Raw genomic sequence first — 22,527 nt, 5'->3', positions numbered from 1 at the left:
TTCTGTTCAGTCTGTTCAGTGTGTTCAGTCTGTTCTGTTCAGTCTGTTCTGTTCAGTCTGTTCTGTTCAGTCTGTTCAGTCTGTTCTGTTCAGTCTGTTCAGTCTGTTCTGTTCAGTCTGTTCTGTTCAGTCTGTTCAGTCTGTTCAGTCTGTTCTGTTCAGTCTGTTCTGTTCAGTCTGTTCTGTTCAGTCTGTTCATGTGTTCAGTCTGTTCGTCTGTTCTAGTCTGTTCAGTCTGTGTTCAGTCTGTTCTTTTCAGTGTGTTCAGTCTGTTCTGTTCAGTCTGTTCAGTCTGTTCAGTCTGTTCAGTGTGTTCAGTCTGTTCTGTTCAGTCTGTTCAGTGTGTTCAGTCTGTTCTGTTCAGTCTGTTCTGTTCAGTCTGTTCTGTTCAGTCTGTTCAGTCTGTTCTGTTCAGTCTGTTCAGTCTGTTCAGTCTGTTCAGTCTGTTCAGTCTGTTCTGTTCAGTCTGTTCAGTGTGTTCAGTCTGTTCTGTTCAGTCTGTTCAGTGTGTTCAGTCTGTTCTGTTCAGTCTGTTCTGTTCAGTCTGTTCTGTTCAGTCTGTTCAGTCTGTTCTGTTCAGTCTGTTCTGTTCAGTCTGTTCAGTCTGTTCTGTTCTGTTCAGTCTGTTCTGTTCAGTGTGTTCAGTCTGTTCTGTTCAGTCTGTTCAGTCTGTTCTGTTCAGTCTGTTCAGTCTGTTCTGTTCAGTCTGTTCAGTCTGTTCAGTCTGTTCTGTTCTGTCTGTTCTGTTCAGTCTGTTCTGTTCAGTCTGTTCTGTTCTGTCTGTTCAGTCTGTTCAGTCTGTTCAGTCTGTTCTGTTCTGTCTGTTCTGTTCAGTCTGTTCTGTTCAGTCTGTTCTGTTCAGTCTGTTCAGTCTGTTCAGTCTGTTCTGTTCAGTCTGTTCAGTCTGTTCAGTCTGTTCTGTTCAGTCTGTTCTGTTCAGTCTGTTCTGTTCAGTCTGTTCTGTTCAGTCTGTTCAGTCTGTTCAGTCTGTTCTGTTCAGTCTGTTCTGTTCAGTCTGTTCAGTCTGTTCTGTTCAGTCTGTTCAGTCTGTTCTGTTCAGTCTGTTCAGTCTGTTCTGTTCAGTCTGTTCAGTCTGTTCAGTCTGTTCTGTTCAGTCTGTTCAGTCTGTTCTGTTCAGTCTGTTCAGTGTGTTCAGTCTGTTCTGTTCAGTCTGTTCAGTCTGTTCTGTTCAGTCTGTTCAGTCTGTTCTGTTCAGTCTGTTCAGTCTGTTCAGTCTGTTCTGTTCTGTCTGTTCAGTCTGTTCTGTTCAGTCTGTTCTGTTCAGTCTGTTCTCTGTTCAGTCTGTTCAGTCTGTTCTGTTCAGTCTGTTCTGTTCAGTCTGTTCAGTCTGTTCTGTTCAGTCTGTTCAGTCTGTTCAGTCTGTTCTGTTCAGTCTGTTCTGTTCAGTCTGTTCTGTTCAGTCTGTTCAGTCTGTTCTGTTCAGTCTGTTCTGTTCAGTCTGTTCAGTCTGTTCTGTTCAGTCTGTTCTGTTCAGTCTGTTCTGTTCAGTCTGTTCTGTTCAGTCTGTTCTGTTCAGTCTGTTCAGTCTGTTCTGTTCTGTTCAGTCTGTTCAGTGTGTTCAGTCTGTTCTGTTCAGTCTGTTCAGTGTGTTCAGTCTGTTCTTTTCAGTGTGTTCAGTCTGTTCTGTTCAGTCTGTTCTGTTCAGTCTGTTCAGTGTGTTCAGTCTGTTCTGTTCAGTCTGTTCTGTTCAGTCTGTTCAGTCTGTTCTGTTCAGTCTGTTCAGTCTGTTCTGTTCAGTCTGTTCTGTTCAGTCTGTTCAGTGTTCAGTCTGTTCTGTTCAGTCTGTTCTGTTCAGTCTGTTCTGTTCAGTCTTTTCAGTGTGTTCAGTCTGTTCTGTTCAGTCTGTTCTGTTCAGTCTGTTCAGTCTGTTCTGTTCAGTCTGTTCTGTTCAGTCTGTTCAGTCTGTTCAGTCTGTTCTGTTCAGTCTGTTCTGTTCAGTCTGTTCAGTCTGTTCTGTCTGTTCTGTTCAGTCTGTTCAGTCTGTTCTGTTCAGTCTGTTCAGTCTGTTCTGTTCAGTCTGTTCTGTTCAGTCTGTTCTGTTCAGTCTGTTCAGTCTGTTCTGTTCAGTCTGTTCAGTCTGTTCTGTTCAGTCTGTTCTGTTCAGTCTGTTCTGTTCAGTCTGTTCTGTTCAGTCTGTTCTGTTCAGTCTGTTCAGTCTGTTCTGTTCAGTCTGTTCTGTTCAGTCTGTTCTGTTCAGTCTGTTCTGTTCAGTCTGTTCTGTTCAGTCTGTTCAGTCTGTTCTGTTCAGTCTGTTCAGTCTGTTCTGTTCAGTCTGTTCTGTTCAGTCTGTTCTGTTCAGTCTGTTCAGTCTGTTCTGTTCAGTCTGTTCAGTCTGTTCTGTTCAGTCTGTTCAGTCTGTTCTGTTCAGTCTGTTCTCTGTTCAGTCTGTTCTGTTCAGTCTGTTCTGTTCAGTCTGTTCTGTTCAGTCTGTTCAGTCTGTTCAGTCTGTTCTGTTCAGTCTGTTCAGTCTGTTCTGTTCAAGTCTGTTCAGTCTGTTCTGTTCAGTCTGTTCTGTTCAGTCTGTTCTGTTCAGTCTGTTCTGTTCAGCTGTTCTGTTCAGTCTGTTCAGTCTGTTCTGTTCAGTCTGTTCTGTTCAGTCTGTTCAGTCTGTTCTGTTCAGTCTGTTCTGTTCAGTCTGTTCAGTCTGTTCAGTCTGTTCTGTTCTGTCTGTTCAGTCTGTTCTGTTCAGTCTGTTCTGTTCAGTCTGTTCAGTGTGTTCAGTCTGTTCTGTTCAGTCTGTTCTGTGTGTTCAGTCTGTTCTGTTCAGTCTGTTCTGTTCAGTCTGTTCTGTTCAGTCTGTTCAGTCTGTTCTGTTCAGTCTGTTCTGTTCAGTCTGTTCAGTCTGTTCTGTTCAGTCTGTTCAGTCTGTTCTGTTCAGTCTGTTCTGTTCAGTCTGTTCAGTCTGTTCAGTCTGTTCTGTTCAGTCTGTTCGTTCAGTCTGTTCTGTTCAGTCTGTTCAGTCTGTTCAGTCTGTTCTGTTCAGTCTGTTCAGTCTGTTCAGTGTGTTCAGTCTGTTCTGTTCAGTCTGTTCAGTCTGTTCTGTTCAGTCTGTTCTGTTCAGTCTGTTCTGTTCAGTCTGTTCAGTCTGTTCTGTTCAGTCTGTTCTGTTCAGTCTGTTCAGTCTGTTCTGTTCAGTCTGTTCTGTTCAGTCTGTTCAGTCTGTTCAGTCTGTTCAGTCTGTTCTGTTCAGTCTGTTCAGTCTGTTCTGTTCAGTCTGTTCTGTTCAGTCTGTTCAGTCTGTTCTGTTCAGTCTGTTCTGTTCAGTCTGTTCAGTCTGTTCTGTTCAGTCTGTTCAGTCTGTTCAGTCTGTTCTGTTCAGTCTGTTCAGTCTGTTCTGTTCAGTCTGTTCTGTTCAGTCTGTTCAGTCTGTTCAGTCTGTTCTGTTCAGTCTGTTCAGTCTGTTCTGTTCAGTCTGTTCAGTGTGTTCAGTCTGTTCTTTTCAGTGTGTTCAGTCTGTTCTGTTCAGTCTGTTCAGTCTGTTCAGTCTGTTCAGTCTGTTCTGTTCAGTCTGTTCTGTTCAGTCTGTTCTGTTCAGTCTGTTCAGTCTGTTCTGTTCAGTCTGTTCAGTCTGTTCAGTCTGTTCAGTCTGTTCTGTTCAGTCTGTTCTGTTCAGTCTGTTCTGTTCAGTCTGTTCAGTCTGTTCTGTCTGTTCTGTTCAGTCTGTTCTGTTCAGTCTGTTCTGTTCAGTCTGTTCAGTCTGTTCTGTTCAGTCTGTTCAGTCTGTTCTGTTCAGTCTGTTCTGTTCAGTCTGTTCTGTTCAGTCTGTTCAGTCTGTTCTGTTCAGTCTGTTCAGTCTGTTCTGTTCAGTCTGTTCAGTCTGTTCTGTTCAGTCTGTTCTGTTCAGTCTGTTCTGTTCAGTCTGTTCAGTCTGTTCTGTTCAGTCTGTTCTGTTCAGTCTGTTCTGTTCAGTCTGTTCAGTCTGTTCAGTCTGTTCAGTCTGTTCTGTTCAGTCTGTTCAGTCTGTTCTGTTCAGTCTGTTCTGTTCAGTCTGTTCTGTTCAGTCTGTTCTGTTCAGTCTGTTCTGTTCAGTCTGTTCAGTCTGTTCAGTCTGTTCTGTTCAGTCTGTTCAGTCTGTTCTGTTCAGTCTGTTCTGTTCAGTCTGTTCAGTCTGTTCTGTTCAGTCTGTTCTTGTTCAGTCTGTTCTGTTCAGTCTGTTCAGTTGTTCAGTCTGTTCTGTTCAGTCTGTTCAGTCTGTTCTGTTCAGTCTGTTCAGTCTGTTCTGTTCAGTCTGTTCAGTCTGTTCTGTTCAGTCTGTTCTGTTCAGTCTGTTCTGTTCAGTCTGTTCAGTCTGTTCTGTTCAGTCTGTTCAGTCTGTTCTGTTCAGTCTGTTCTGTTCAGTCTGTTCAGTCTGTTCAGTCTGTTCTGTTCAGTCTGTTCAGTCTGTTCTGTTCAGTCTGTTCTGTTCAGTCTGTTCTGTTCAGTCTGTTCAGTCTGTTCAGTCTGTTCTGTTCAGTCTGTTCTGTTCAGTCTGTTCTGTTCAGTCTGTTCAGTCTGTTCTGTTCAGTCTGTTCTGTTCAGTCTGTTCTGTTCAGTCTGTTCAGTCTGTTCTGTTCAGTCTGTTCAGTCTGTTCTGTTCAGTCTGTTCAGTCTGTTCTGTTCAGTCTGTTCAGTCTGTTCAGTCTGTTCTGTTCAGTCTGTTCTGTTCAGTCTGTTCAGTCTGTTCAGTCTGTTCTGTTCAGTCTGTTCTGTAGTCTGTTCTGTTCAGTCTGTTCAGTCTGTTCTAGTCTGTTCTGTTCAGTCTGTTCAGTCTGTTCTGTTCAGTCTGTTCTGTTCAGTCTGTTCAGTCTGTTCTGTTCAGTCTGTTCAGTCTGTTCAGTCTGTTCTGTTCAGTCTGTTCAGTCTGTTCTGTTCAGTCTGTTCAGTCTGTTCTGTTCAGTCTGTTCAGTCTGTTCTGTTCAGTCTGTTCTGTTCAGTCTGTTCAGTCTGTTCTGTTCAGTCTGTTCAGTCTGTTCTGTTCAGTCTGTTCTGTTCAGTCTGTTCTGTTCAGTCTGTTCAGTCTGTTCTGTTCAGTCTGTTCTGTTCAGTCTGTTCAGTCTGTTCTGTTCAGTCTGTTCTGTTCAGTCTGTTCTGTTCAGTCTGTTCAGTCTGTTCTGTTCAGTCTGTTCAGTCTGTTCTGTTCAGTCTGTTCTGTTCAGTCTGTTCAGTCTGTTCTGTTCAGTCTGTTCTGTTCAGTCTGTTCTGTTCAGTCTGTTCAGTCTGTTCTGTTCAGTCTGTTCTGTTCAGTCTGTTCTGTTCAGTCTGTTCTGTTCAGTCTGTTCAGTCTGTTCTGTTCAGTCTGTTCTGTTCAGTCTGTTCTGTTCAGTCTGTTCAGTCTGTTCTGTTCAGTCTGTTCTGTTCAGTCTGTTCTGTTCAGTCTGTTCTGTTCAGTCTGTTCAGTCTGTTCTGTTCAGTCTGTTCTGTTCAGTCTGTTCTGTTCAGTCTGTTCTGTTCAGTCTGTTCAGTCTGTTCTGTTCAGTCTGTTCTGTTCAGTCTGTTCAGTCTGTTCAGTCTGTTCTGTTCAGTCTGTTCTGTTCAGTCTGTTCAGTCTGTTCTGTTCAGTCTGTTCTGTTCAGTCTGTTCTGTTCAGTCTGTTCAGTCTGTTCTGTTCAGTCTGTTCTGTTCAGTCTGTTCTGTTCAGTCTGTTCAGTCTGTTCAGTCTGTTCTGTTCAGTCGTTCTGTTCAGTCTGTTCTGTTCAGTCTGTTCAGTCTGTTCTGTTCAGTCTGTTCTGTTCAGTCTGTTCTGTTCAGTCTGTTCAGTCTGTTCTGTTCAGTCTGTTCTGTTCAGTCTGTTCAGTCTGTTCTGTTCAGTCTGTTCTGTTCAGTCTGTTCTGTTCAGTCTGTTCTGTCTGTTCTGTTCAGTCTGTTCCTGTTCAGTCTGTTCTGTTCAGTCTGTTCAGTCTGTTCTGTTCAGTCTGTTCTGTTCAGTCTGTTCTGTTCAGTCTGTTCAGTCTGTTCTGTTCAGTCTGTTCTGTTCAGTCTGTTCTGTTCAGTCTGTTCTGTTCAGTGTGTTCAGTCTGTTCTGTTCAGTGTGTTCAGTCTGTTCTGTTCAATCTGTTCAGTCTGTTCCACTCTGCCCATTGAAGTGTTGAAGCACCAGAGCTATTTCAATACAATACTGAGCACCATCATCAAATACACAGCAGCAATAAAAAAATAAGGGGGGAGAGAGATGTATTGGGGACAAAGAGAGAGATAGATGGAGAGAGACAGAGAGAGGGAGAGAGGGAGAGAGAGAGAGAGAGAGAGAGAGAGAGAGAGAGAGAGAGAGAGAGAGAGAGAGAGAGAGAGAGAGAGAGAGAGAGAGAGAGAGAGAGAGAGAGAGAGAGAGAGAGAGAGAGAGAGAGAGAGAGAGAGAGAGAGAGAGAGAGAGAGGGAGAGAGAGAGAGAGAGAGAGAGAGAGAGAGAGAGAGAGAGAGAGAGAGAGAGAGAGAGAGAGAGAGAGAGAGAGAGAGAGAGAGAGAGAGAGAGAGAGAGAGAGAGAGAGAGAGAGAGAGAGAGAGAGAGAGAGAGAGAGAGAGAGAGCAGAGAGAGAGAGAGAGAGAGAGAGAGAGAGAGAGAGAGAGAGAGAGAGAGAGAGAGAGAGAGAGAGAGAGAGAGAGAGAGACAGAGAGAGAGAGAGAGAGAGAGAGAGAGAGAGAGAGAGAGAGAGAGAGAGAGAGAGAGAGAGAGAGAGAGAGAGAGAGAGAGAGACAGAGAGAGGGAGAGAGAGAGAGAGAGAGAGAGAGAGAGAGAGAGAGAGAGAGAGAGAGAGACAGAGAGAGGGAGAGAGAGAGAGAGAGAGAGAGAGAGAGAGAGAGAGAGAGAGAGAGAGAGAGAGAGAGAGAGGAGAGAGAGAGAGAGGGAGACAGAGAGAGGGAGAGAGAGAGAGAGAGAGAGAGAGAGAGAGAGAGAGAGAGAAGTGAGAGAGAGAGAGAGAGAGAGAGAGAGAGAGAGAGAGAGAGAGAGAGAGAGAGAAGAGAGAGAGAGAGAGAGAGAGACAGAGAGAGACAGAGGGCGAGAGAGAGAGAGAGAGAGAGAGAGAGAGAGAGAGAGAGAGAGAGAGAGAGAGAGAGAGAGAGAGACAGAGAGAGACAGAGAGAGAGAGAGAGAGAGAGAGAGAGAGAGAGAGAGAGAGAGAGAGAGAGAGAGAGAGAGAGAGAGAGAGAGAGAGAGAGAGAGAGAGAGAGAGAGAGAGAGAGAGAGAGAGAGAGAGAGAGAGAGAGAGAGAGAGAGAGAGGGAGGAAAAGGCTGGGACAAATGCGAGGCTGTCACACTGGTATAAGAGAGTCTATGTCTGTCACAGAGACGGCTGCTGAGGTCTTAAATCACACGCCTGGAATACATAAACACACACATCTTTATTGTACAGACTACTGTTGTTTCCTATATGAGCACAACACTGTGAAGACCCATGCATCCAACCCACCAGCCAATGTACAAAACAAAGTCAGGTAGGGCGTCGCAAAATAGCCAGACTCTCCCTTTAACTACAGCCTACCCTGACTCTCCCTTTAACTACAGCCTACCCTGACTCTCCCTTTAACTACAGCCTACCCTGTCTCTCCCTTTAACTACAGCCTACCCTGACTCTCCCTTTAACTACAGCATACCCTGACTCTCCCTTTAACTACAGCCTACCCTGACTCTCCCTTTAACTACAGCATACCCTGACTCTTCCTTTAACTACAGCATACCCTGACTCTCCCTTTAACTACAGCCTACCCTGACTCTCCCTTTAATTACAGCATACCCTGACTCTCCCTTTAACTACAGCATACCCTGACTCTCCCTTTAACTACAGCCTACCCTGACTCTCCCTTTAACTACAGCCTACCCTGACTCTCCCTTTAACTACAGCCTACCCTGACTCTCCCTTTAACTACAGCCTACCCTGACTCTCCCTTTAACTACAGCATACCCTGACTCTCCCTTTAACTACAGCCTACCCCTGACTCTCCCTTTAACTACAGCCTACCCTGACTCTCCCTTTAACTACAGCATACCCTGACTCTCCCTTTAACTACAGCCTACCCTGACTCTCCCTTTAACTACAGCCTACCCTGACTCTCCCTTTAACTACAGCCTACCCTGACTCTCCCTTTAACTACAGCATACCCTGACTCTCCCTTTAACTACAGCCTACCCTGACTCTCCCTTTAACTACAGCATACCCTGACTCTCCCTTTAACTACAGCCTACCCTGACTCTCCCTTTAACTACAGCCTACCCTGACTCTCCCTTTAACTACAGCCTACCCTGACTCTCCCTTTAACTACAGCCTACCCTGACTCTCCCTTTAGCTACAGCCTACCCTGACTCTCCCTTTAACTACAGCCTACCCTGACTCTCCCTTTAACTACAGCCTACCCTGACTCTCCCTTTAACTACAGCCTACCCTGACTCTCCCTTTAACTACAGCCTACCCTGACTCTCCCTTTAACTACAGCATACCCTGACTCTCCCTTTAACTACAGCCTACCCTGACTCTCCCTTTAACTACAGCCTACCCTGACTCTCCCTTTAACTACAGCATACCCTGACTCTCCCTTTAACTACAGCATACCCTGACTCTCCCTTTAACTACAGCCTACCCTGACTCTCCCTTTAACTACAGCCTACCCTGACTCTCCCTTTAACTACAGCATACCCTGACTCTCCCTTTAACTACAGCCTACCCTGACTCTCCCTTTAACTACAGCATACCCTGACTCTCCCTTTAACTACAGCATACCCTGACTCTACCTTTAACTACAGCCTACCCTGACTCTCCCTTTAACTACAGCATACCCTGACTCTCCCTTTAACTACAGCCTACCCTGACTCTCCCTTTAACTACAGCATACCCTGACTCTCCCTTTAACTACAGCATACCCTGACTCTCCCTTTAACTACAGCCTACCCTGACTCTCCCTTTAACTACAGCATACCCTGACTCTCCCTTTAACTACAGCATACCCTGACTCTCCCTTTAACTACAGCCTACCCTGACTCTCCCTTTAACTACAGCATACCCTGACTCTCCCTTTAACTACAGCATACCCTGACTCTCCCTTTAACTACAGCCTACCCTGACTCTCCCTTTAACTACAGCATACCCAGACTCTCCCTTTAACTACAGCATACCCTGACTCTCCCTTTAACTACAGCCTACCCTGACTCTCCCTTTAACTACAGCATACCCTGACTCTCCCTTTAACTACAGCATACCCTGACTCTACCTTTAACTACAGCCTACCCTGACTCTCCCTTTAACTACAGCATACCCTGACTCTCCCTTTAACTACAGCATACCCTGACTCTCCCTTTAACTACAGCATACCCTGACTCTCCCTCTTTCCCTGCCTGATCAGAATACAGCACAACCATCTGGATTCCTCTCATCATTAGCCACATGGTTTATAATCAAACAAGCCAGAGGCTCCTGTTGTTTCAGTGTCAACTGAACAGTGTGGCTGGCTGACATCTTGATGATGGCAGGCCTCTTCTCCGTCCTAATGAGGTGCTGCGCCACGTTGTGGCAGACTGTCGCCACCTACAGGCTGCTTTTATAGCCATTATAAACGTCAGCCCTGTCCACATCTCAACCACATCAACCCTAGCAGTGTTTAGGGTGTGTGTTTATTCTGCAAGCAGCTTCTCAGCAAGACAGACAGCGGGCAAAGACTCAGGGTGTGTCCCTATGGGCCCTGGTCAAGGTAGTGCACTATGTAGGGAATAGGGTGCTATTTGGGACGCACTACATTAAATAATCCAGTCAGTGTTCTAAGCCTCTCGCTGATCCCCCTCCTCCTCCTCCTCGCCGCCCACCAACCGCGAGCCGAGATCCTGGCCACCCGCTTCCACTATTAGGCCCCAATGCAACTTGGGTATAAAATCCTCAATCGCTGCAGAGACAGCCAGGCTCAACTGCCTCAGTGCTGTGCTTTGAATGAATTACCAAATCCTGTCTCTAGGCTTTGAGGAAGGAACACCATACCAGATTGGCTTTAAACTTGATTCCACACTAAGTAATACCCTTCAACGACTTAAGATGAATTAGCCATCATTACCCTGCTTCATCATCCAGATACAAGCATTGCCCAGGATTTCTCCTATCCCACACAAATGAAATGAGGGGCTTCTTGGGCTTTTTGTTGCAAAGGACTGGCTGGGCCTTGTACCTTGTAGAGCTGTAATACTGTGGATGGCTGAGTTAGTAGGAGCTGGAGCTAGACCTGGGGTGGGAGAGGCTGATATGGGTGGTCATACTTCACAGGAGAACACATGATTACAGACTAGGGACACTGGAGGAGAGACTGGAGGAGAGACTGGAGGAGAGACTGAAGGAGAGATTGGAGGAGAGATTGGAGGAGAGACTGGAGGAGAGACTGGAGGAGAGATTGGAGGAGAGACTGGAGGAGGGACTGGAGGAGAGACTGGAGGAGAGATTGGAGGAGAGACTGGAGGAGAGACTGGAGGAGAGACTGGAGGAGAGACTGGAGGAGAGACTGGAGGAGAGACTGGAGGAGAGACTGGAGGACAGACTGGAGGAGAGACTGGAAGAGAGACTGGAGGAGAGACTGGAGGAGAGACTGGAGGAGAGACTGGAGGAGAGACTGGAGGAGAGACTGGAAGAGAGACTGGAGGAGAGACTGGAGAAGAGACTGGAAGAGAGACTGGAGGAGGGAGGAGGGACTGGAGGAGAGACTGGAGGAGAGACTGGAGGAGAGACTGGAGGAGAGACTGGAGGAGAGACTGGAGGAGACACTGGAGAAGAGACTGGAAGAGAGACTGGAGGAGGGAGGAGGGACTGGAGGAGAGACTGGAGGAGAGACTGGAGAAGAGACTGGAAGAGAGACTGGAGGAGGGAGGAGGGACTGGAGGAGAGACTGGAGGAGAGACTGGAGGAGAGACTGGAGGAGAGACTGGAAGAGAGACTGGAGGAGAGACTGGATGAGAGACTGGAGGAGAGACTGGAGGAGAGACTGGAGGAGAGACTGGAGGAGAGACTGGAGGAGAGACTGGAAGAGAGACTGGAGGAGGGAGGAGAGACTGGGGGAGAGACTGGAGGAGGGACTGGAGGAGAGACTGGAGGAGAGACTGGAGGAGAGACTGGAGGAGAGACTGGAGGAGAGACTGGAGGAGAGACTGGAGGAGGGATTGGAGGACAGACTGGAGGAGAGACTGGAGGACAGACTGGAGGAGAGACTGGGGGACAGATTGGAGGAGAGACTGGAGGAGGGACTGGAGGAGAGACTGGAGGAGAGACTGGAGGAGAGACTGGAGGACAGACTGGAGGAGAGACTGGAGGAGAGACTGGAGGAGGGACTGGAGGAGAGACTGGAGGAGAGACTGGAGGAGAGACTGGAGGAGGGACTGGAGGAGAGACTGGAGGAGAGACTGGAGGAGAGACTGGAGGACAGACTGGAGGACAGACTGGAGGAGAGACTGGAGGACAGACTGGAGGACAGACTGGAGGACAGACTGGAGGAGAGACTGGAGGAGAGACTGGAGGACAGACTGGAGGACAGACTGGAGGAGAGACTGGAGGACAGACTGGAGGAGAGACTGGAGGACAGACTGGAGGACAGACTGGAGGACAGACTGGAGGACAGACTGGGGGACAGACTGGAGGACAGACTGGAGGAGAGACTGGAGGACAGACTGGAGGAGAGACTGGATGAGGGAGGAGAGACTGGAGGAGAGACTGGAGGACAGACTGGGGGACAGACTGGAGGACAGACTGGAGGAGAGACTGGATGAGGGAGGAGAGACTGGGGTGTCAGGGCAGCATGCTCAGTCAGGGAGGGAAGGAGAGAAAGAGGCATGGAAGGAGAGAGAGGGAGAGAAGGAGAGGAGGAAGAGAGGGAGAGAGCAACATAAGGTGTCCTTGTGCAGATGTGTGATGGAAAGGATATTATTTCCTTATTTATTTATGTATTTATTCCCCTAGCTCCTCCCCCTTTCCACCAGGCTTTAATGACAGACAGGCAGAATGGCTCTGGATCGATAGTGGGGATTCTGTCTTTGTTTCCTGATGGTTCTACCATATCCACTCTGCTCTGCCCAGCTTCAGGTTACTGTCCACACACAGAGAGAGAGAGAGAGAGAGAGAGAGAGAGAGAGGAGGAAAGAGATATGCTAGCTGAACGTCCTCAGATGAAAGCTGATTCTCTCTCTCTCTCTCTCTCTCTCTCTCTCTCTCTCTCTCTCTCTCTCTCTCTCTCTCCCTCTCTCTCCCTCTCTCTCCCTCTCTCCCTCCCACCCTCCCTCCCTCCCTCCCTCCCTCTCCCTCTAACATTGGTTTCTTGTAAATAATTCAATCCAGCATGCATGTGCGACTGATGTATGGAGGGGACACAACCCAACCCCTAGCTACTAGTGTGCCTAGTGCAGGGCCTTGTAAGTAATGGGTTGTCTTCACTACTGCTTTAGATAACTACTTTGATAGCCCGAAGAGGAGGAGGAGAGAGGAGAGCATTTGGCCTGCCGTCAGTTATAATACATCCCCTCTAAACTACAGCCTTTGAGGCTGCAGAGGCCCCAGCCAATCCCCCCCCCATTAGAAAGCATCAACGGTTTCTGAGTCACCTTTGACCTGCAGCTGCCTCACAATAGAATAGAGGGGCTAACAACAGGCAGTGGTGGCTCTACATGGGAACACGTCACTAACCATCAAAATGATCCTACCTCAGTCAGTCCGCTACAATAGACACCAAACTGAAACAGAGCTGAGCTGAGCTGAGCTCAGTATGTACAGACCAACGTTAATTTCTGTTTTAGCCACATGCTACTGACTCCAGATACTGCTGTTAGCCCCAGCCAGCCACATGCTACTGACTACAGATACTGCTGTTAGCCCCAGCCAGCCACATGCTACTGACTACAGATACTGCTGTTAGCCCCAGCCAGCCACATGCTACTGACTACAGATACTGCTGTTAGCCCCAGCCAGCCACAAGCTACTGACTACAGATAATGCTGTTAGCCCCAGCCAACCACATGCTACTGACTACAGATACTGCTGTTAGCCCCAGCCAGCCACATGCTACTGACTACAGATACTGCTGTTAGCCCCAGCCACATGCTACTGACTACAGATACTGCTGTGAGCCCCAGCCAGCCACATGCTACTGACTACAGATACTGCTGTTAGCCCCCAGCCAGCCACATGCTACTGACTACAGATACTGCTGTTAGCCCCAGCCAGCCACACGCTACTGACTACAGATACTGCTGTTAGCCCCAGCCAGCCACACGCTACTGACTACAGATACTGCTGTTAGCCCCAGCCAGCCACATGCTACTGACTACAGATACTGCTGTTAGCCCCAGCCAGCCACATGCTACTGACTACAGATACTGCTGTTAGCCCCAGCCAGCCACATGCTACTGACTACAGATACTGCTGTTAGCCCCAGCCAGCCACATGCTACTGACTACAGATACTGCTGTTAGCCCCAGCCAGCCACATGGTACTGACTACAGATACGGCTGTGTCTGAAATGTCTGCTCTTTTCTGTTCCTAGTTAAACAGTCTTTGTGAGGACTGAGGGGTGATTTGGCTTAGCCCCCCTGACAACTCCCTCATCCCTCCAGCGTGTCTCTCTCTGTCTGTGGCACTAAGCCTGTTTAAATTGGTGTGAGACCAGGCTAAAGTCCTGATTAAGACACTGTAGTGGTGCAACGGGTGGAACTATGAGACCCTGCAGATTACACACGGATGAAGACAAAGTGAATGACTTCCTTCTCAGGGAGGGGTCTGTTGACATGAAGTGGGTATATACCGTTAGAACCCAATAACCTATCTGATAGAACCCAATAATCTATTAGTTAGAACCAAATAGCCTATCAGTTAGAACCCAATAATCTATTAGTTACAACCCAATAACCTATCTGATAAAACCCAATAATCTATTAGTTAGAACCCAATAACCTATCTGATAGAACCCAATAATCTATTAGTTACAACCCAATAACCTATCTGATAAAACCCAATAATCTATTAGTTAGAACCCAATAACCTATCTGATAGAACCCAATAATCTATTAGTTACAACCCAATATTATATCAGTTAGAACCCAATAATGTATCAGCTAGAACCCAATAACCTATCTGATAGAACCCAATAATCTATTAGTTACAACCCAATAACCTATCAGTTAGAACCCAATAACCTATCTGATAGAACCCAATAATCTATCAGTTAGAACCCAATAACCTATCTGATAGAACCCAATAATCTATTAGTTACAAACCAATAACCTATCAGTTAGAACCCAATAACCTATCAGTTAGAACCCAATAATCTATTAGTTAGAACCCAATATTTAAAAAAAAAAGTTTAGTAATTTAGCTGACGCTCTTATCCAGAGCGACTTACAGTTAGTGCATACATTATTTTTTATACTGGCCCCCCGTGGGGGGGTTATGTATCAGTTAGAACCCAAAAAATATATCAATTAGAACCCAATAATCTATCAGTTAGAACCCAATAACCTATCAGTTAGAACCCAATAACCTATCAGTTAGAACCCAATAATGTATCAGTTAGAACCCAATAATGTATCAGTTAGAACCCAATAATGTATCAGTTAGAACCCAATAATGTATCAATTAGAACCCAATGATGTATCAGTTAGAACCCAATAATGTATCAATTAGAACCCAATAATGTATCAATTAGAACCCAATAATGTATCAGTTAGAACCCAATAATGTATCAGTTAGAACCCAATAATGTATCAGTTAGAACCCAATAACGTATTATTCTAACATGCACATGTGTAATATTGTAGACTCATGTATACCCACAACAACACACATCCTCTGGAAATACAATTGAGGCAAAAACCAACAAGATGCAGAAAACCCTGGAAGTTAGAATATTGATGTGATGTTGAGCCCTTTCATTACTGGTAAAAGACGATGCTTGAGAATATTGACGTGATGTTGAGCCCTTTCATTACTGGTAAAAGAGGATGTTTGAGAACATTTTAACCATAAGTATTGGACCATGATTCGTGATATAAAAATACATGACATCTATAACACAGGCCCCAGTCCAAGGTTCTTAACCAGTAGGTTGTCTAGAACCACTGGTATGTTGTAATGTTTTAAACATGCCCTCAACCATAACTCAATCATATATCAGCCATTTTTTTTTTCACACAGAGATATTAGGGCTGGGAATTACCAGGGACCACACAATACAATATTACCACCATACTTATGTGCCGATACCATGTGTATTGCGATTCTCAATATTCTACATGTATTGAAATTCCACACTGTGATTTTATTGCGATTTGATGTTTCCAAACATATCGCTCAACCAGATGTCTGCTGCAGAGGAACGAGAGAGAGCCATGAGAAAACAACGCTGAAAACAAAAATTGGCTCCCTATTTAAAAAGAAGATGGAGAACAAACTATGAAGGAAAAATACTGGAGTTGTGGTGCAGGTACAGTCAACTAAACGCAAGAATAATATTGCGATATTGTCAAAACGATATGATACAATATATCGTTAAAAAATATATTATCCCGATATGTAACTCTATCGATTTTTTCCCCCCCGTCACAAAGAGATGCATTAACAGTAATTCTGCAATATAAAGGCTGTGGGGTGAAGTCTGATTTAAGAGGTCTGCCGTCGATTTCAAGACATAATACATCTTCCTAAATATTACACGTAGTCGATTTCTCATGATGTCACCGGCTCCACTCTCTCTCCACGAGGTTCAGCATGACCTGCCTGTCACCATGCACCCCAGTCTCACTCTCTCTCTCTCTCTCTCTCTCTCGCTGTCTCTCTCTCTCGCTCTCTCTCTCTCTCTCTCTCTTTTTCCATATCTCCATATCTCACTCTCTTTCTCTCCCTCTCTCTCTTTCCATATCTCCATCTCTCTCTGTCTCTCTCATTCTCTCCCCCTCTCTCTTCCCATATATCCATCTCTCTCTCTCTCTCTCTCTCTCCCCCTCTCTCTCTTTCCATATCTCCATCTCTCTCTCTCGCATTCTCTCCCTCTCTCTCTTTCCATATCTCCATCTCTCTCTCTCGCTCTCTCTCTCTCTCTCTCTCTCTCTCTCGTGTTACACTATACCTACACTCCAGCACAACAGCCCATTAACTAGAGAGGAAAAGGCTGATGCAGAGGAGATGGATGAGGGTAGGAGGAAGGAATATGGTGGTAGTGGTGGATAATCTCAATGCTATCATTTAGACCTAATGTTGTTATGCTTTCTGCCTGTTTGCTGTGTGAGACACACGTAAAGCCAAACACACATTTTCATTCCACAAGAATGAATTTGAATCTTAATCTGACTTCCCTGGTTACCTAAACAAATAAGGTATGCATAAATCAATAAAAACCTAGTTGAATGGTATCTGGTTCCTACCTGTATAATGGACATCCTGTTACTGGGGGTATCTGTGGTGTTAGTCACCGGGCCAGTGAAGGACGTGTGACAGCTGACGCCGTGTCCCTGGGGCACCGACAGGTTGTTGGCCGTGGGCTTGAGGTACATGACCTCCGACCTGGGCGAGCTCAGCGGCAGCCGCGTCTGGTAATCGAAATACATGGGGGAGGTGGCGAGCGATGGTGAGCTCACCACATTCATGACGTTCATTGCGTCCCGTTCCTCCACCTCGCTCTGAACCAGCATGATGTCGTTCTTGTTGATCTTCTTCTTCTTGCCTTTGCCCAGCTGTGGGTGAGAGTACTCTGCGATGCGGCAGTTGTACGTCCTGATCTCTTTGTTCTCCCGTTTGCACTTCACGGCGATGGTTACCATGGCAGCCAGCAGCATCATGGAGATGATGGATAAGGTGACGATGAGGGGTAGCGAGGCGTCCCAGTTGTGCTGCTCTTCGTTGATGTGGGGCTCCCCGCCCGGGAGCGGCCCGCTGTAGGCCTTGACGATGAGGCGTGCGGCGGTGGTGAGGGTGGGCTTCCCGTGGTCCATCACCCTGATGATCAGCTCCACCGTGGGGCTGACGTCCTCCCAGAAGGGGTGAGCGGTACGCACCTCGCCCGTCACCGGGTCCATCTCGAACAGACGCTCCTCGTTACCGTCAGAGATCTCGTAGGTCAACCGCCCGCTCTCGCCGTAATCGTTGTCGACCGCCCTCACCGTGGTGATGATGTAACCTACGCCGACGTTCCGTGGCACGTGGATCTCCGCCGTGTCGTTCAGGAGCAGCGGGAGAACGATGACGGGGATGTTGTCGTTAACGTCTAAGACGCTGACCCTGACCGTGGTGTTGCTCTCTAGGTGGGGAGACCCCGCATCCTTCGCTAAAACCTTAAAATCAAAGAACTTGATCTGCTCGTAGTTGAACGACCTCACGGCGTAGATTGCCCCGTTGGCCGCGTTCACGTTCACGAAGGTGTTGACGTCTCCTCCGCTCACGTTGGAGTTGAGGATGGAGTAGAACACGGTTCCGTTCTGGCCCAGGTCCGGGTCTAGTGCGAGGACGGAACCCAGATACTCCCCGGGGATGTTGTTCTCCGGCACCTGGAGCAGGTACACGGCTTTGGTGAAGCGCGGAACGTTATCGTTCTCGTCTAGAATCTTCACCGTGAACGACTTGGTGGAGTTAAGGGGCGGGGAGCCGTTGTCCTTGGCGACGATGGTGACGTTGTACTCGTCCTGCTGTTCTCTGTCCAGAGGCCTGTCCGTCACCACGGTGTAGAAGTTGTCGTAGTTCTCCTCTAGTTTGAACGGAACGTTTCCCAGGACTCTACACTGGAGCTTCCCGTTCCTCCCAGAGTCTTTGTCCGTGACTCTGACCAGGGCAATGACCGTGCCTGGTGGGGCTGCCTCGCTAATGGCCCCCTGCCTCACAGACACAAACCCAATGGAGGGCCAGTTGTCATTCCTGTCAATCACATTCACCGTTACTTTACAGTGGCCTGGGATGGGGTTAGGGCCCAGATCCTTCGCCTGAACATCTATTTCTATAATAGGGTTCTCCTCATAGTCAATCTCTCCTTGGATTTTAATGACTCCCGTTCTAGAATCTATAGAGAAGAGTTCTCTGATTCTATCAGGGGCATAACCGCTGAATGAATACACCACCTGACCGTTGGAACCCTCGTCTGGGTCTGTGGCGTTTAAATCTATCAATACTTTCCCCGGGGGGGAGTTTTCTGGGATTTCTACAACATAGGAGGGCTGTTCAAACACAGGGCTGTTATCGTTAGAGTCAATAACTTTCACATTAATCTGCATGGTTCCTGATCTGGGATACTCCCCACCGTCCGTAGCGGTTAGGATGAGGGTGTGATGGTTACGTTCCTCCCGGTCTAATGGCCGTTGGATAACTAACTCGGGAAATTTAGTCCCATCCCCGCGGGATTTTACATCCAGAGAAAATAGATTGTAGTCGTCTCGTGTGATCTGATACGTTTTCAGCCCATTCTCCCCGGCGTCCGGGTCATGCGCGCTAGTCAGCGGGAAGCGGGTGCCGGGGGCAGCGTTCTCAGAAATGTCGATATCAATCTGATCAGAAGGGAACGTGGGCGAGTTGTCGTTGATGTCCACTATATCTACCTTAATCATGCAGATCTCTTTGTCGTTAGCGAATACCTCCATGGAGAGCTGGCACTTGGGGTTCCGCCGACACAGTGTTTCCCTGTCGATGCGTTGCTTGGTATAGAGCAGCCCGCTCTCAGGGTCCACATCGATGAGATGTGGAGCTGAATTCTCCAAAACCCTGAAGTTGGATTTCTTCCCCTGTCCTCCTTGCCCGAGTCCGAGTTTAGCATCTTTGGCTATGTTCCCTATAACCGTCCCCGGTCCTTGTTCTTCGTTAACGGAATAATTCAAGTTTTTCAAAGCCAGGGCTTGAGCCCACAGGAGAAGGAAAAATAAAATAGAAAGATACATCCCCCCTTCGGTGAGAGGCAGTGCTTTTTAATTTCGCTGGATATTTTACGCCTCCGACTCCGACCTGTTGATTTCTATAACACAAAATTGGTGATTTCTACCATTCAGGATCAAACACACAGTTCCGTTCATCGCGGAATGTAGAAGTCATTCTAGAGCACCGATTTAAATTCCCTTTTCTCTCTCTCTCTCGCTCTCCTTTCCCTTAAAGAAAACGGTGGTGCTTGCGAACACCTAATTTAAATTCAGTTGAACGCCCAGGCTCATCTCAGGAATAATCGCAATCCGGTCTCCTGTCTCCAACCGAATACAATAGCCGTTATGCGTTCCCGTGCTCTCACTCTCCCCCCTGAAACACAAAAGGGAGGTAAATAACAATACTATATTAATAAAGTGTATTTATATATCAATATACTAGACATAATTACTCGTCTTGACTTGACGATAATAATATCCCTAGCTTTTGGTGAATCTGCAGTGAGTGAGTCCTTCAACATGAAACGCATAACAAATGCGTAAATCATTCCCACAATGGATGGGGTTAGCCTGTCAATTAGGTAACCTTGAGAAGCGTCGGGGAGGCGCAGTGCTAATGATACACAATACTGCTCTGTGTTGTTGTCCTTTTGATTATATGGATATGTGGTCAATAAACTATCAGTGTGTTTTAGCAAATCTGACACATGCGCTTGAATAGGATATTCAAATGGATTATTAGTCTATAGATGACAACGGTCACAAGTATTAATAAATGTAATTTTTCCCTGTGACACATACAACAGCTTATAACTAAAGCCATAGAAAAATGTATAGCCATATCTAAATGAATAGCTATATAACCACCCTACTTGAGTCACCCTTATGAATAGGAATGCGTTAAAATGAGCCTCTTACACCCATTACCAAATCAGCATAATCCGCCTATTTAAAACGATCCAAAGGGAAATCATAAATACCGAGACACAAAACAAGACTAGAATCAAGCCTCCTATTTATTCCGTTCCAGCTCATCCCTGGGCTGGCGAGGCTCGTGGCTTCTCGGAAGCTGTTGCGTCCACACCGAGTGACTGGAGAGGTTCGGTAAAAACTCCCGTAATCCGTTTTCCGTTTGAAAACTGCGCTACGCCTGGTGAGAATATAATTCCTATAATAAACACCTGCGCTACGACAGTGGACAAGAGAAGGGGCAAAAACATCCACTTACCGAAAGGTATCAGGTTAAATAGAAAATACAAATAATCCCTGGTTTAGGTTTACGTTTACAGCCCAGTACCCTCGCTCTGTCTGTCTGTCACCCTGCTATTCCTTCTCCGGTTTGGCGAGGAATGAAGCCACCAACCAGCTCCGACCGACGCAGACTAGCAGCGCTACAGTGGTGCGGGCTCAAGCTATCGAAGTAAAAAAGTGCTCCAGAAAAGTATGACTGTAATGTCAATGAGCTCGTTCCGTTCTCCTCTCCGTTCTCCTCTCCGTTCTCCCGGCGCGGCTGATTAGAATGCAGCGGCTTGCCTCCCCTCGCGGCGCGCGCGGTGAGTCACCGGATTCTTCCGAGGAGAATGTTTCTGAGAGAAGGAGATGTGAAGATTGCAGATGGAAAAAATATAGATCCCGCAGCGGTTATTAGAGACGTGATCACCGGTCCCGCGAGCTGCACTGATGCCCGGTTACACGTTCCCATATAGCCGCATGTCCTTCTTGGTTTCTCACTCTCCGGTTTTAGAAGACGAGACAGCAGCAGACAGCGGTGGGTTATGGTTCGATGTCTCAATAACAACGGTCCTATTCAAAACGTTCCACAGTTGACATTGTCTGCAAACGTAGGTAGCCTGTAAATTGTCCGTGTCAGTTTAAAAATGTTTTTTAAAAAAAAACTGACGGTTGGTTTATTGTGTTACGCACGCGGGTCCGTACATCACCGTTGCAGCGCTTCTCTCGGACTAAACTCTGCTCACCTCATGGTGAGTTAAACATTCTTACTGATGCAGCGCTAACCAATAGATTTGAAGAGGTGGGTACGACTCTCGGCCTATAGGATTTGCCGTGTCCGTAACAAAGGGAGGGACTTAAAAACCGGTTGACAGAATACAGATTGGTCGGTGGTCCCGAGGCGCAACGGACACGAACAGAATGGATAGTCCTTCTCTCCTCTGCTTTCCATTTTCAAAATTCAAAAACATACACGGTTTTGATTTGAACCTATCTCCCTAGCAGCTGTTAGGACTATATTTGGTAGCCTATTTGAACTAGACAGATAGGTCATTTTTTGCCACGTAGTGTCATAGACTACTTATGCAATAACATAGCCTACCTTTTTTTTTCCCGAGAACAAATTCAACTTTTGGGTTGTGTGTGTGTGTGTGTGTGTGTTGAGATATCAGCTTGTGTGTGTGTCCTCCTATGAGAGTATAATGTCTTTGTTAGGTAATCTCCTCCAGGACAAGGACAGATGGTATTTGATATAGTGATATGTATGAAATGGAGCTCAATCGCGACTGATCGATTATGGTAGCATTCATGCGTGTGTGTGCTCTCACATGCATATATTTATGTCATTCATATCAACCAGTTAAATGAAACCTTTATGCCTGCTTGGTGCCCCAGCAATAACCCAACTCAGATATAGTTGGATATGAACCAAGCTCTCCATTAGCATTTTAAAGCATGTGCGTGTCTGTATAGGGAGAGGCAGTAGACCCAGTCTGTTTATAACTGATCAGAAACATACTTCACCTTGCCTCATGAATACCCAGTGTTACGCTGTTGAATTATCCCGCTCTCTACCCAGACAGCATCATTCACAGTCTGCTGTGATGAAGTCTACAAATTACACATTGGTTTGGCTTGGCTTTGTTGGGGCTGTTTCTCAACCACATCCAATATGCTTTGAGTGTGTGTGTTTAGTGTGTGTGTGTGTGTTTAGTGTGTTTAGTGTGTTTAGTGTGTGTTTGTGTGTGTGTGTTTGTGTTTGTGTGTTTAGTGTGTGTGTGTGTTTAGTGTGTGTGTGTGTTTGTGTGTTTAGTGTGTGTTTGTGTGTTTAGTGTGTGTGTGTGTTTAGTGTGTGTGTTTAGTGTGTGTGTGTGTTTAGTGTGTGTTTAGTGTGTGTGTGTTTAGTGTGTGTGTGTATAGTGTGTGTGTGTTTAGTGTGTGGTGTGTGTGTTTAGTGTGTGTGTGTGTGTTTAGTGTGTGTGTGTTTAGTGTGTGGTGTGTGTGTTTAGTGTGTGTGTGTTTAGTGTGTGTGTGTTTTTAGCGTGTGTGTTTAGTGTGTGTGTGTTTAGTGTGTGTGTGTTTAGCGTGTGTGTTTAGTGTGTGTGTGTGTGTGTTTAGTTTGTGTGTGTTTTAGCGTGTGTGTTTAGTGTGTGTGTGTTTAGCGTGTGTGTTTAGTGTGTGTGTATTTAGTGTGTGTTTGTGTGTTTAGTGTGTGTCTGTGTGTTTAGTGTGTGTGTGTGTGTTTAATGTGTTTAGTGTGTTTAGTGTGGGTTTGTGTGTGTGTGTGTGTGTTTGTGTGTTTAGTGTGTGTTTAGTGTGTGTGTGTGTGTGTGTGTGTGTGTTTAGTGTGTGTGTGTGTGTGTGTGTGTTTAGTGTGTTTAGTGTGTTTAGTGTGTGTGTGTTTGTGTGTTTGTGTGTTTAGTGTGTGTTTAGTGTGTGTGTGTGTTTAGTGTGTGTGTGTTTAGTGTG

The 22,527-nt window shown here is 46.5% G+C and overlaps 1 protein-coding gene across 1 annotated transcript in view; it reads right to left on the bottom strand.

Moving 5' to 3' along the window:
• LOC121573283 (protocadherin-17) overlaps positions 1–20,777 on the bottom strand; it is a 162,815-nt gene extending 142,038 nt beyond the window's left edge. The window contains 2 exon segments of the mRNA XM_045222431.1: positions 16,360–19,201; positions 20,057–20,777. Of these exon segments, the coding sequence (XP_045078366.1) occupies positions 16,360–18,852 (2,493 nt within the window). The 5' untranslated portion in view covers positions 18,853–19,201; positions 20,057–20,777.
• Between the last annotated feature and the right edge of the window lie 1,750 nt (positions 20,778–22,527).

Source organism: Coregonus clupeaformis, chromosome 9, assembly GCF_020615455.1.
Source record: "Coregonus clupeaformis isolate EN_2021a chromosome 9, ASM2061545v1, whole genome shotgun sequence".
Classification (NCBI taxonomy): domain Eukaryota; kingdom Metazoa; phylum Chordata; class Actinopteri; order Salmoniformes; family Salmonidae; genus Coregonus; species Coregonus clupeaformis.
Note: the sequence above shows the minus strand (reverse complement) of the source record. Positions and strands in the feature narration are given on the sequence as shown.